The sequence below is a fragment of the Hylobates moloch genome, unplaced genomic scaffold (genome assembly GCF_009828535.3).
Source record: "Hylobates moloch isolate HMO894 unplaced genomic scaffold, HMol_V3 SCAFFOLD_19, whole genome shotgun sequence".
Taxonomy (NCBI): Eukaryota; Metazoa; Chordata; class Mammalia; order Primates; family Hylobatidae; genus Hylobates; species Hylobates moloch.
In genome coordinates this window covers 50673967-50689152 of record NW_026652294.1, presented here as the reverse complement: position 1 = coordinate 50689152, position 15186 = coordinate 50673967, and the positions used below count along the sequence as shown (strand labels likewise).

The window sequence follows — 15186 nt, the reverse complement described above, 5'->3', positions numbered from 1 at the left end:
GGAAATGCACATAAAAACCAGATACCACTTCATACCTAATAGGATAGCTCTAATCCAAAAAATGGAAAATAAGAATATGGAGAAATTGGAACCCTCTGTACTTTGTTGATGGTAATGTAAAATGTTGCAGTTGCTGTAGAAAAGTCTGGCAGCTGCTTAAAAAGCTAAACATGGAATTAGCACATGACCCAGAGCTGGCCCTCCTTTTTGGGTTTCACATCCATGGATTTAGTCAACTTTGGATCAAAAACAAACAATTGAGAAAAATTGTTTCCTGACCATGTACAGACTTCCTAAACAAAAAAGTATAACAGCTGTTTACATAGTATTTACATTGTATTAGGTATTACAAGTAACCTAGAGCTAGATGGCTAAATTATGCAGGATGTGTAGGTTATATGCAAATAACCATGCCATTTTATATCAGGGACTTGAGTACCCTCAGATTCTGGTATCCATGGAAAGTCGTGGAACCAGTACCCCCATGGATACTGAGGGATGACTATACAAAAGGAATTAGAAACAGGAAAGAAGGCCGGGCGCGGTGGCTCATACCTCTAATCTCAGCACTTTGGGCAGCCTAGGTGGGCAGATACCTAAGGTCAGGAGTTGAAGACCAGCCTGGCCAACATGGTGAAACACCGTCTCCACTAAAAAGACAAAAATTAGCCGGGCGTGGTGGTGGGCACCTGTAATCCCAGCTACTTGGGAGGCTAACGCAGGAGAATCGCTTGAACCCAGGAGGTGGAGGTTGCAGTGAGCCAAGATTGTATCATTTTACTCCAGCCTGGTTGACAAGAGCGAGACTCTTGTCTCAAAAAAAAAAAACTCATACTTGTATGGTCAGTGTTTACTGCGCATTCTCAACAGTCCAAAATGGAAACCTGAGTGTCCACCAACAAATGGTTAATGTGTACATAAAAATCTCTAAATATACATGTGTACATATACTGTGAAATACACAGCCATTAAAAGGAATACTTTTTATACTTCCCCCAAATATGAAGCACTTTACTGTTTGATACATGGATGAACCTTTAAAACATGCTAAATGAAATAAGTCAGACAAAAAAGGACAAATATTGTATAATTTCACTTACATGAACTAAACTAGGCAAATGCATTGAGGCAGAAACAGTACCAAAGGCTGAGGGGAAGGGAAGGAGAAGTTAATTGACAGTGTTACAGGGCTTATGTTTAGGGTGATGACATTTTGGAAATACAATAGTGGTTGCATAACATCGTAAATAATGCCACTGAATTGCACAATTGTTTAGGAAAATTTGTTATATGTTTTACAATTAACACTAAAAGTCATATTAGGTCGGTTGGTGCAAAAGTAATGTGCCATTACTTTTAATGGCAAAAACCGCAATTACTTTTGCACTAACCTAATAGTTACATCCTGAAGAGGCAGAAACTGATAGGTTTGTCTGTAGTTTTTTTTAGCTTGTATTATTACTACCACTAACAGCCTCTGTTGAGCCCTTCGTTACTATGTAAGCAGCCAGATTTAATTCTCAGAACAATGTAATGAGGGAGAGCCTATGAAAAAACAAAGCCCCTTAAAACATTAACCAAGGTCATCATCCACAAAAATAGAAGTTCCAGCACTAACTGCTTTCTCTGTGATGCTTCTCCTGCCCATTCATACTTATAGGGAATAGGAGTAGAGGCCAATTATGTCCCTTGAGAGTGCTCTTGGAACAGTGGCAAATTTTCTGTACGTGAAATTATCTTCTCAACTTTTTTGTACATATGGTACTGGTTCTTAACTTTGGCTACCATTGGAATTACCCGGGAAACATTAAAACACTGATTAGGTCCCACCCTCCAGGGACTCTGTATAACTCGGCTGGGTGTAGCCTAAGCATCAAAATGATTATGTGCAGCCAAGGTTGAAAGCCACCAACACTGACACATGGATTTAATATTAACCACTTGGAACAGAATACCACTGTTAAAATTGCCATGGAAGGTTAAATAATGGGCAGCCTTGCTATTGCAAGCAAGTTTGGTTTGTTTTTGTTTTTGTTTTTTTTGAGACCAAGTCTCGCTCTGTCACCCAGGCTGGAGTGGTGGCACAGTCTCAGCTCACTGCAACCTCTGCCTCCCAGGTTCCAGCTATTCTCCTGCCTCAGCCTCCTAGGTAGCTGGGACTACAGGCGTGTGCCACCATGCCCGGCTAATTTTGTATCTTTCGTATAGAAACAGGGTGTCACCATGTTGGCCAGGCTGGTCTTGAACTCCTGACCTCGTGATCCGCCCACCTCGGCCTCCCAAAGTGCTGGGATTACAGGCTTGAGCCACCGCGCCCGGCCTATTGCAAGTTTTAAACAACCTGACCAGGGAACTTCCTAACTTGGACATACACTTCATAGCAATTTCTTCTCTTAAAATAGTGGAAAATGAAGCTGTAAAAGCACAGTGAATGAGAACACTACCAAGCTATGGCAATTTGAAAAAATGTGATTTTAAGAGTCAGTCTTGCACCTTTATCATTTAAATTTGGTTATCTCAGCATGAACCTTCTGAGACTGACAGCAAGAATTAAAACACCTTTTGTATATGCGGAAACTACCCTGTAGTCTACCTGCTCTCAAATTTGAGCATGCTTGCTGGGCCCCACCACCAATTTTTGATTCTGTAGGTCTGGGATAGGACCTTAGAATGTGTCTATCAGGTGACACTTTAAGAACCACTGTTCTAGCACAAGCCAAAAGAAGTGACAGCAAAGACTGACATCCAGAATCCTGTAATTCAGTTCTCTCTACTCATCTCACTACCTGTACTCTGCTTAGGTGAATGTGTTTGCAGCATGTGGAGGAACAATCCATGTATTCTTTGCCCCTGCCCAAACCTAAAGATTGAGGAGAAACTGACAGCAATATTGAGAGTGAGGCAAGGGAGAAAAGAAACCTAGCTTTGGAGTCACATCTGGTTTTCATCGCAAGCTTCGTGCAAGTTGGACTGAGTTAGGTGCCTCACGTCCGGAAACCTGTTTCTTCATGTGTATTTGCGCACCCTCATGACATTGTTCTGAGAATTAAATATGGCTGCTTACATAGCAATGAAGGGCTCAACAGAGGCTGTTAGTGGTAGTAATACATGCTGGAAAAAAACAACTGGTGAAGATACTGAATTGTACGTGAGATTTATGCCATTTGCTGTTTAAAAAATAAGCCATATTACCCCGAAATACCTCCGCGCAATGTTTTCTAGTCATTAATTCAACAGCTCAGTGGGGGATAGGACAAATGTCCTTATGCTCTTGGAATTAATTTTAACGCCAGGTAGTTTAGCTTCTATGTTAAGTGCTAGAGAGCAGCATCCGTTAAATCTGGTGGCTGCAGCAGAGCACTTCCCTAGGAACCAACTGCACACGCTCAATTCAGAAGGAAGTGCGCGCTGATTACCGGCAGCCGACTCCCGTTTGCACAGCCGCTGCCACCGGCCCTTAACACGATGTGACCGCCAATTTTGTAACAGTGGCGTCACCCGACGTCTGCAGGCCCTGACAGTTGGCTCTGGCGGGTGTGCAGTCTCCCTAACCCCCGGTAAGGGGCTCTACCGGCCCTGGACCCAAGATGGTACTCCTACCTGCGCCCACCCGGAGCAGCGGCGCCCCAGATCCGGCCGTCGGCCCTGCGCGTGCGCTGGAGGGAAGCTGGGCTGTCCCAGCCTTCAGTGCTGGAAGGACGACCGCGTGGGGCTTCAGAAAGGCTAGGCGCCGAGGTGTAAGGAGCGTGTGCCCATTTAAAGACAAAATCACTGTTTTTCAGGTTTGTACGAAATGAAGTTGTACAAAGATTAACAAGGGTTACCTGGGAAAGGCAGATTTTCAATTTAGCGTTTACATGTTCACCCAGTGCATTATTTAAAAAGAAGAAAAATATATACTTAACGGCTCCTAATCCAGCTCTCTTTGCCTGGTATCCCAAGACACCTATCATTTGCCCAGCACATACCTTGCCGCTATGCCACACTGCAGTCCCCGGAAAGGTTCCCTGTGCTTAGACCGCCCCCCAGTCCCTCCAGAAAGCCTTTCCCAACCCTTTCGCGTTAAGTGCCCCACCTCTCATCATCAGAAAGGTAACTTGAGCTTTTATCAGTTTTAATTACTCCTTTTAATTTGCTCTTCTTCCCTATGTTTAGGCAGAAACGAGTCTTTTTTTAACCGTATTCAGCACTTGGTGCCAGCAACAGTAGTGTTCATAAAAATTCCTAGAATAAACCAACACGTGCTGACTAGACTCTCCATCTTCATAAATGGTAGTGCAAACTATGCATATCATAACTACCAGCTTCACGAGGTCAAGACGAAATAAAAAATTCTCAAAGATTTTTCTAAAAATTTTTTAGCATAACTGTTTCCTCTTGCTAACTTAAGTGAACGTGTCTTTCCACTGGGATGGCTGTCTACATGCTCAGGAATCCTGAATTCATGACTATGTTCAACTCCCACGACCATTTTTAAATCATCAAAATGGCAGCAAATGTCATTACCTGGGCCAAAAAGCTGCAGGTTTTATGGCAAATGGGAAATGTGTTATAGAATATGATTGGGAAAGAGGGATTTTTTAGTGCTGCCCAGAAATAATTCAGCAAACACTGAACATTACTACGTGCCACATATAGGATCATATTGCATTTCAGGTCACAATCAAAGGTAAATTACAAGGCTAGGCGCGGTGGCTCATGCCTGTAATCCCAGCACTTTGGGAGGCCAAGGCAGGCGGATCACCTGAGGTCAGGAGTTCAAGACCAGCCTGGCCAACATGGCAAAACCCCCCTCTACTAAAAATACAAAAATTAGCCAGGCATGGTGGCATGCGCCTGTAGTCCCAGCTACTTGGGAGACTAAGGCAGGAGAATCACTTGAACCTGGGAAGTGGAGGCTGCAATGAGCTGAGATGGCACCACTGCACTCCAGCCTGGGCAACAGAGAAAGACTCCATCTCAAAAAAATAAAATAAATTTTTTAAAAAGGTAAATTACAAGACTACAAAACTTTTTAAAAAACCTTCCCCACTAGTTTGTACCTAATAAATGCTAACATTTAAAAGGGGGCACAAAAGGCCTGTGGAAATAAGAACTCACGTTCTTCAAAGTAGTGCCTAGCATGGTATCTTCCTCATCATCAGAGGTGCTCTATACATCTTCAGTTGAAACATGAAACAGACATCCATGTGCAAAATATTTTCAAGGGTTTTGTTGGCTTTTACATGTTTTTCTTTAGATAACTGGTAATGATTCACATTACAAAGGAGACTTTTCTAAATCTCAAGTCCTTTGCTAATTTTTCTTTGCAACAACAGCACATTTTCAACGCCAAACCTTCTCCTACAACATACAAAGGGGAGATGCCAAAACTCTGAATTCTTGTAATGGATCCTGCAACCAGTTCTATCCAGAAGATGGACACAATATTCCTTGGAGTTGACTGAACATGTGAGAAGACACAGCTCAGAAGGAGAGGCAGGCTGAGGGCGGTGAAATGAGAACCTATGCATCACCTGGCCTTTTTACACCTTTTTACATGTTAGTCTATCCTACTATCCCAGGAATTCACTTCTGCTGTACTTGAGATTCAGGGATAATAGTGTCACTCCTCCTCCCACATTCTAAGTAAATATGTTAACTAGATGAGCATTTATTTACATTTTAGAACAAAGTCTCCAGAAAGGTATAAAGTTTATTAACATCTTTAAAAAAAAAAAAAAAAAAAAAAGATGGGCCAGGCACGGTGACTCACGCCTGTGATCCCAGCACTTTGGGAGGCCAAGGCGGGTGGATCATTTGAGGTCAGGAGTTTGAGACCAGCCTGGCCAACATGGTGAAACCCCATCTCTACTAAAAATACAAAAAAATTAGCCAGCCATGGTGTCGCACACCTGTAGTCCCAGCTACTAGGGAGGCCGACGCAGGAGAATCGCTTGAACCTGGGAGGCAGAGGTTGCAGTGAACCAAGATCGTGCCGCTGCACTCCAGCCTGGGCAAAAAGCAAAACTCCATCTCAAAAAAAAAAAAAAAAGATGGAACAGAACACAGCTACTGAATATGATATAGTTCCTTATTTACAAGTTTTACTATGGGAGGGACATTTTCATCGGCATTTCAAATAATCAAAGGAGTGGAATTTTTTTCTAGAAATATCAGTATTTCACTCTCCAGGTAGAAGATTAATGAAAACATTAAGTGACTGCACCAGTTAGAAGAAGATAAACTAATACCTTAAAAATATATAAAAAAAGGAAGAGTAGTTGCTACTTAAACATGAATTTTCACAAAATTATTCTTGTGACTAATTCAGACAATCTATTTGCTTAGAAAAGCTGGCAAAAAAAAAAAAAAAAAAGCACATTACATGAATATGCCTTCATTTAAGTATGTGCTTTCAAGCTGATTTAAAAAGAAAAGTTGAATTATGGTTTCCAGAGCTTTAGGAGTCCATCTTCACTGTAGGTAGCAATCAGGTTCTGATGAGGGTGATGTGCAATACCAATCACATCCTTCTCGTGCACCTGGAACACGTAAAGCACAGGGTTAGGGTGAACAGATCTGCAATACATCACTCTGATGAGGCTTCCAGAGGTGGGTGGAAGGGAAAAAGAGATCTTGGGAGGCCACATATTCCAAATGGCACAGGAGAAAGATGGAGGAGGGTTTTCCAACTCACATCACATTGTGACATAATAAGAAATAAAGTTTAGGCTGGGTGCAGTGGCTCATGTCTGTAATTCCAGTACTTTGAGGGCAGAGGTGGGTGGATCACTTGAGGTCAGGAGTTCAAGACCAGCCTGGCCAACATGGTGAAACCCCGTCTCCACTAAAGATACAAAAAATTAGCCAGGAGTGGTGGCATGTGCCTGTAGTCCCAGTTACTTGGGAGGCTGAGGCAGGAGAATCACTTGAACCCGGAGGCAGAAGTTGTAGTGAGCCAAGATCACACCACTGCACTCCAGCCCAGGTGACAGAGTGAGACTCCCTCTCAAAATAAAATAAAATAAAATAAAAATAAATAAACTTATATAGTGTTAAGCCACTGAGATCTGGGGATCATCACAACAGCTGACATTAATTTTACTTCTTGAATTTGACATGGAGCTAAATGTTTTAAAACAACATTTTTTATGCTGAGGGTCACATTTATAGCTCTGGAAAAGGCACATACTTTAGAGTTCAGAAAGACACAAGTCTTACCATATTTCTTTAGATGAACTTAGTAAGTAATACTCACTGTCAAAGTTCTCTCCAGTTTGCCAGTGACTGTACTGAAACAGTAGAGCACAAAGTCCTCCCCTACACAGTAGATCCATTCACCACGGGGAGAGAGGGCACAGCAAACAAAGTCCCCACCTTCTCTTTTACCAGAACTGAAGCTTCTGACAATCTAGATCACACCACACCCCAAGACAAAACATCAGGATTAGTAGCAGCTCAACCATGTGCAGCATTTTAAACTGACATTTTTACGTTGTTATTTTGCACTTTGGTTTACTATCATTTGTAATTAGATCTCCAGTCCTGCTCATCATGTGCTAACTCCCCTTGCCTGGGAAATATTCAATAGATAAGTAATCTAAACTAAGTGGCAGACAAAAATTTAGAATTCATACATCCCACATCACCAATCATGCCCTAAAGAGACATATTACCCTTAAGCAAATTTCATTGCCATACAAAAAACAATTTTCTAAATCAATATACCAGTAGTTCTCAAAGCTTTCTGGATGTCTGCTCCCCAGTTTCCTCTAACAGAATGAGAAGCTTTCCCCATGCAGGATGACACTCAGTCTCTAAGACTTTGCTTGCTCTATTGATACAACATTAAAATCATCATAAACCAAGCTGAGAGAAACCAATCTGAAAAGGTGAAAAGTTTACATACTATATGCTTCCATTTCTATACCATTTTCAAAATGACAAAATTATAATAATGGAAAACAGATCAGTGGTTGCTAAGGGTTAGGGCTTGGGATTAACTTGAAATTTAAAACATGATACCATTTACATTAGCAGCCCCACAGTGAAAATACTTAGGTATAAATCTAACAAAATACATACAATATTTAAATGAGGAAAATTACAAAATTCTGATGAAGGATATCAAAGAACTACACAGAGAGATATTCTATGTTCATGAATAGGAAGACTCAATATGGTAAAGACATCAGTTCTTCCCAACTTAATCTACAGATTTCATACAATCCCAATCAAAATCCCAGCAAATTATTTTGTGGATATTGACAACCCAATTCTAAAGCTTACACAAAGAGGCAAAAGACCCAGAACAGCGAACTCAATGTTGAAAGAGAAGGACAAAGTTGGAGGGCTCACAATACCCAACTTCAAGATTTACCACAAATCTACAGTAATGAAGACAGTGTGGTATTGGCAAAAGAACAAACAGATCAATGGAACAGAATACAAAGCCCAGAAATACATTCAACTGATTTTTGACAAAGTAGCAAAAGCAATATAATAGAGAAAAGACAGTGTTTTCAACAAGAGATGCCATAATTGGACACTTATATGCAAGAAAATGAATCTAGACACAGTAAAATAAAAACCTTACAGTCTTCACAAAAATTAACTCAAAATGGATCACAGACCTAAATGTAAAACTCAAAACTGTATATAAAACTCTTAGAGGATAACAAAAAAGAAAATCTAGATGATCTTGAGTTTGATGACTTTTTAGTTACAACTCCAAAGACATGATGATCCATGAAATAACTAACAAGCTAGACTTCATTAAAATTAAAATTTTCTACTCTGTAAAAGCCACTGTCAAGAAAATGGGGCCAGATGCAGTGGCTCATGCCTGTAATCCCAGCACTTTGGGAGGCTAAGGTGGGAGGATTACTTGAGGCCAGGAGTTTGAGACTAGCCTCAGCAACATGGCAAGACCCCATTTCCACAAAAAAAAAAAAAAAAAAGTTGGGCAGAGTGGCACGTGCCTGTAGTCCCAGCCACTTAGAAGACTGAGGCTGGAAGATTTCTTGAGCCCAGAAGCTCAAGGATGCAGTGAGCTATGATCATGCCACTGCACTCCAGCCTGGGCAATGAAGCAAGACCCTGCCTCAAAAACAAAAAAGAAAATGAAAAGACAAGCCATGGACTGGGAGAAAATATCTGTAAAAACTAGATTTGATAAAGAACTATTATCTAAAGTATACAAATAACTCTTAAAACTCAATAGTAAGAAAACAACCCAATTGAAAAATGAGTCAAATACCTGAAACAGACACCTGTATAGAGATGACAAATGAGCATATGAAAAGATTTCCACATTTCATTAGGGAAATGCAAATTAAAATGAGATACCACTACACACCTATTATTAGAATGGCCAACACCCAGAACACTGACCACACTCAATGCTGGTGAGGATGTGGAGTAACAGGAACTCTCATTCACCAAGGGTGAGAATACAAAATGATACATCCATTTTGGAACAGTTTGATAGTTGCTTACAACTAAACATACTTTACCATACAATCTAGTAATCACACTACTTAGCATTTACCCAAAGAAACAGAAAACATATTCACACAAAAATGTGCACATGGATGTTTATAGCAGCTTTACTCATTAATTGCCAAAACTTGGAAGCAACCAAGATGTCCTTCGGTAGATGGCTGGATAAATAAATGTTATTCAGCACTTAAAAAAAAAAAAAGCCGGGTGTGGTGGCTCACGTCTGTAATCCCAGCACTTTGGGAAGCTGAGGCGAGTGAATCACGAGGTCAGGAGTTCAAGACCAGCCTGGCCAAGATGGTGAAACCCCATCTCTACTAAAAATACAAAAATTAGCAGGGCGCAGTGGCAGGCGCCTGTAATCCCAGCTACTCGGGAGGCTGAGGCAGGAGAATCACTTGAACCCAGGGGCCGGAGGTTGCAGTGAGCTGAGGTCGCGCCACTGCACTCCAGCCTGGGGGAGAAGGGGAGACTCCATCTCAAAAAAAAAAATAAAAAATAAACTATCAAACCATGAAAAAACAAGGAGAAAAATGCATCTTATTAAGAAGTCAAAATGAAAAAGTTACATACTTTATGTTTCCAACTACATGACTTTCTAGAAAAGGCAGAACTATGGAGACAGAAAAAGATCAGTGGTTGCCAGAAGTTAGTGGGGATGGAGGAAGAATAGAAAGGGCACAGAGAATTTCTGGGAAGTGAAACTACTCTGCACAATTCTCTAATGGTAGACACCTGCCATTATACATTTGTCCAAACCTACAGAACATGCAACACCAAGAGTGAATCCTAACGTAAACTATGGCCTTTGTGTGTTAATGATGTACGAAATACAGGTTCATCAGTTGTAACAAACGTACCACTCTGGCACGAGATACTGATAGTGGGGAAGGGTGTGCCCGTGGGAGGGACAGAGGAAATATGGGAACCTTCCGTATTTTCTGCTCAATTTTGCTGTGAACCTAAAACTGCTCTTAAAAGTCTATTTTTTAAAAAACAACAAATTATGACAATGGAAAACTGATCAGTAGTTGCCAGGGGCTAGGGTTACGGGGAAGATGTGACTATAAAGATGTAGCATGAGAGTTTCTTTGGGAATAAAACAGTTCTGTATCCTGGCCAGGCGCAGTGGCTCACGCCTGTAATCCCAGCACTTTCGGAGGCCGAGGCAGGTGGATCACCTGAGGTCAGGAGTTTGAGACCAGCCTGACCAACATGGAGTGACCCCGTCTCTACTAGAAATCCCAGCTACTCGGGAGGCTGAGGCAGGAGAATCACTTGAACCCGGGAGGTGGAGGTTACAGTGAGCCAAGATCATGCCATTGCACTCCAGCCTGGGCAACAAGAGCAAAACTCCATCTCAAAAAAAAAAGAAAAAAAAAAAAAAACAGTTCTGTATCCCGATTGTAATGGTGGTTACATGACTCTATACATGTAACGAAACTTTACAGAACGATTATATCCCTGCTTAAAAATAAATAAATAAAAAGAATGCACATAAAAACTGGTTAAACCTAAATAAGATCTGTAATAGAGTTAATAACTGTACCAATGTCAATTTCCTAGTTCTGATCATTGTATTATCATTATATAAGATGTTATCATTGGAAGAATGTGAGCGAGCGAAACATAGGAACTCTTCTGTACTATTTTTGCAATTTCTATGTGAATCTAAAATTATTTTTTCAAAATAAAGTATTTTAAAAAGTCAAGCACAGAACTATGAAGTGTGCTCAGGAGATGTACTGGGCAGCTGTAGCTATTATGCAGTGGCCCAAAAGATACTGCAGACCAGCCATCTCAGCTATGGATCCTGAACTACTACTCCATCAGTTATAGAACTCAAAGAATGGAAAGAGAGTACTACATACCAGCCCCTGGGTCTTCTCTATGGTCAGCAAGATCCCCAAGTGTCCAGGCCAATAATCCAACAGCACTACCATACATACCTAGGGCTTCAGTCCTCAAACTTGATGCTTCTGACGCCCCCAGTGCTACTACACAGTCCACAAAAGTGAGACTCCTTGAGAACCTTGCACGTTTTCTGATTAAAAATACACTGAGGACACTGCTGCCTTTCTCCTATTAGTGTTCCACTTTAGATTGTGGTAGCTAGGAGATGTCCTGAGTTGGTAATCCATACTACACTGTATCCCCCTAACTCAGACAAACATTGTTATCTTAAACTCTTCAGTGAGGTTCTGAAGGAGGCTTAAAGACAGATAGGAGCTTCATTTATCCAAAGGATGAAAGTGCTTAATAGACAGACACCCAGGGGAAAGGAGATCACTTTTGAAATACCAAAGAGATGTTCTACAGAGCTATAAATAAATCTGAAAAACAAATACAGCTTGTACGGTTTACAGAGAAATGAACCCAAATTTGGTTATTGGGAGGGTGGGCCTGGACCAGGAAGTGCTGATTTGGGAATGGCCCACAGGTCCTGTGCAAGGGTACGTTCTGAACACTCACCTGCCCCTGCATGTTCATGATGACCACCGTGTTTGATCTGTTGCACACCACAAAGTGCTCAGGGTTTTTAGGAAGTAGAATCACACTGTTGACAGTAATATCTGTCCCCGCGGTGCTGCCCAGGGATTTAAAGGTATTTGAACATTCTGTGGTCTTCATATTCCAGATCTACCACACAGAAATTTAAGTTATAAACCTTTTTGGGTATAAAAATTTCTAAAGTTTTAGGGTTTAAAACATTAACAGTTCACTAAAAAACAGTAGAAATGACTCGGGAAAAAAGTTTCTTACTTGATTTTAGGTCCAATCAAATATCCAGCACTGCCATATACAGTTTTCCCTCGGTATCTGTGAGGACTTGGTTCCAGGATCTCCTTTAGATACCAAAATCCAAGGATACTCAAGTCCCATAAATAAAATGATGTATTTGCATATAACTTATGCACATCCTCCTGTATGCTTTAAATCATCTCTAGATTACTTATAATACCTAATAAAATGCCCACACACCACTTCCTTTGTATGGATTCAAATGTAGTACTTGGCATGGGGCAGATTTAAGTTTTGCTTTTTAGAACTTTGTGGAATTCTTTTTTCCCCCAAATATTTTCAATTTGTGATTGATTGAATCCATGTTCCAGATACAGAGGACCAACTGTATAGAGTAAGCATTCATCATGTATTTGTTGACTAATTGGCAAAACAAAAGTCACAAACTAAAACTTAAAATCTTTAAAAAATCTATGATCTTTTCTCATACATTTTTCCTTAGCCAATAGAGCTCTCTCTCTTTAAAATTAATTGTTGGTCAACAATGCTACTGTCATAAACAACCAGAAAACTACCCTTGTCTGGATATCAAAACCAAACAGGGGGTCGGGCATGGTGGCTCACGCCTGTAATTTCAGCACTTTGGGAAGCCAAGGCGGGTGGATCACTTGAGGCCAGGAGTTCAAGACCAGCCTGGGCAATATAGTGGGATCTTGTCTCTATTTAAAATAATTAAAATAAAATACAAACAAACAAAACAAAAACAAATATAAAAACAAAAACAAAACGAAACAAAAAAAATCTTTTTTTTTTTTAAAGAGGGGAGATTTCGCTATTTTGCCCTGTTGCCCCCGCTGGCATTAAACTCCTGAGTTCAAGCTCACTTCAGCTTCCTGAGTACGGGACTACAGGCAGGTGCCACTAAGCCTGGCTCAAATAGAGGTTTTTTAGCTTGAGACTCTATCCTGAGATTTTGATGTGGCAGGTCTAGGGTGAGGCATAGGCATTTTTTAAAAAGCTACAAATGATTCCAGTGTACGGTTTATACTGACAATGACTGAACGGAAGTCACAATGTTAGCACACACACATGAGGAACTTTGAAGTGGAAGCTACTCTTGGCCACTTGTATTACTTTTCCCAGTCTATCTTTTCACCTTGTCCTTCTGGGCTCTATGAACTGAAAGGGTTAAATCAGGTAGCACAGAAATCTGAGATGTGTTTAGAGAAGGGATGGATCAAACATTAAATAGCATTGTCCTGATACCACTCAATTCATCAGGTACAAAGTCTCTAAGCCATGGACTCTGCTGTGTTTCCTCTGTGCCTTCCACGGCGCTTGGCACAAAGCAGATGTTGAAGAAATACCCACAAACAGGAGAAAACAGTTGCCCTGGGGTCAACACTGTTATCGCCTACCCTAATCTCCTCTGAAGCCCAGTTGCTTAGAAGAAAAAATGAACATTTCAGGAATTAAGAACACTAAGGCTTCCAGTGTTTTCCATTCAAAAGGTCAGTGACATGCTTTGCCCCACTCGCTGCAGAACTAAGGGGGAAAGACCACAAAATAAAGAAGCTTAGATAAGCCATCTCCCAGTGGCATTTACAAGTTGTGAGGCACATATGCATAGCATGAGAGCAAATCCCATGACTGAAGTACTAACAGCTCTGTGTGATTTCCCCATACATCCCAAGGGAGCACACATCTCCTGCCTTCAGGTTTCTGGTTCGATTTCCAATCATGAACAGCAATTTCAGACGGTGGTCTGACATACATACATACATTTATTGATTGACTGAGACAGGTTCTTGCTCTGTTGCCCAGGGTGAAGTACAGTGGTGAGAAAATTGCTCAATGCAGCCTCAAACTCCTGGGTTCAAGTGATCCTTTCATCTCAGCCTCCCAAGTAGCTAGGAATACAGGTATACGCCACCACACCTCGCTGTCTGAATTTTAGATACTTAAATATGTATCTAAAATGTCTAAATATTTGTGTTAAAATGTTTTATTAAAATGTCTAGATCTTCTGCCACAAAGTACTCACTCACATAAGGCAATTCAAAAAGATTAGGTCCAGAATGTAGATAGAGTGTCTCAAAGATCTCTAATAATTTTCTATTTGGGTTTCTCGTATATTTTCTAGGAAATGAGACCCTCTCTTCAAATAACTAAATCTTTAAAGGTACTGAAGATCCATTACTTTCAGCAAATTACTTATTAAATAACTATCTAGGAGAAGGCTTAGTTTTACTCAACACCTCTCCTATTCCTCTATAAATGCTACTAGGAAGGCCCTAAATTTGGGGACCAGGAGTGCAGTGAGGCTGTGCAACAAAAAAGAGATCTATTTATTAGGCCACTGAGCCTTTCGTGAATTTGACTGTTAGCAGGTGGACCATACCTATGGCAAAACAGATTTAACCACCATATGTATCTGTGAATGAGGGATGGCTTAAGTTTGGGACTCTTCACCCTTCCTCTTTTCCTACACATGATAAAGTTTGTTTGGATTGAAAAGGTTTGAGATTTGGGTCCCAAGGCCAATGGGAATTACCCACAGAATACTGTTGTTGTCTCAGACTCACCTCAATTATGGCTAAAATAGCCAGTAAAGAGGTTTACTACAGCACAATCATTCCCATTATCACCACTGAAAACTCTTCAAAGGACAAAGATGGGGTAGACATCCCAAAATAAACCGATAGCAAATACTTAACCTTTACAGTGCCATCAGAGGATGCACTAATAATGTAATGTCCATCTTGTGTAAATGTTGCTTCGTTAACAAAGGAGGAATGGCCACGAAATTCCTTCAGGGTTTTCCCAGATTTTAAACCATGAATTCTACCAAATGAAAGTAAATGAAAAGAACAATAAATATTTAATATCTTATGGTTGTGATCAATGATTGCATGCATTTTAGATAAATTACAGAAGCTCATGCTATAATATTAAGTGAAG

The 15186-nt window shown here is 40.7% G+C and overlaps 1 protein-coding gene across 3 annotated transcripts in view; it reads right to left on the bottom strand.

The window, feature by feature from the left end:
• Positions 1 to 346: 346 nt before the first annotated feature.
• The window catches only part of SMU1 (SMU1 DNA replication regulator and spliceosomal factor), a 35548-nt gene continuing 20708 nt past the window's right edge, over positions 347 to 15186 (bottom strand). For 2 of the 3 annotated variants that reach the window (XM_032139700.2, XM_058431182.1), the window contains exons 9-12: positions 14943 to 15069; positions 11956 to 12123; positions 7241 to 7393; positions 349 to 6524 (exon numbers count right to left, since the gene is read on the bottom strand). In XM_032139700.2, the coding sequence (XP_031995591.1) occupies positions 6426 to 6524; positions 7241 to 7393; positions 11956 to 12123; positions 14943 to 15069 (547 nt within the window). In that variant the 3' untranslated portion in view covers positions 349 to 6425. Of the gene's footprint in view, positions 6525 to 7240; positions 7394 to 11955; positions 12124 to 14942; positions 15070 to 15186 lie in introns of all 3 variants that reach the window. The other variant, XM_058431183.1, reaches the window with a different exon arrangement.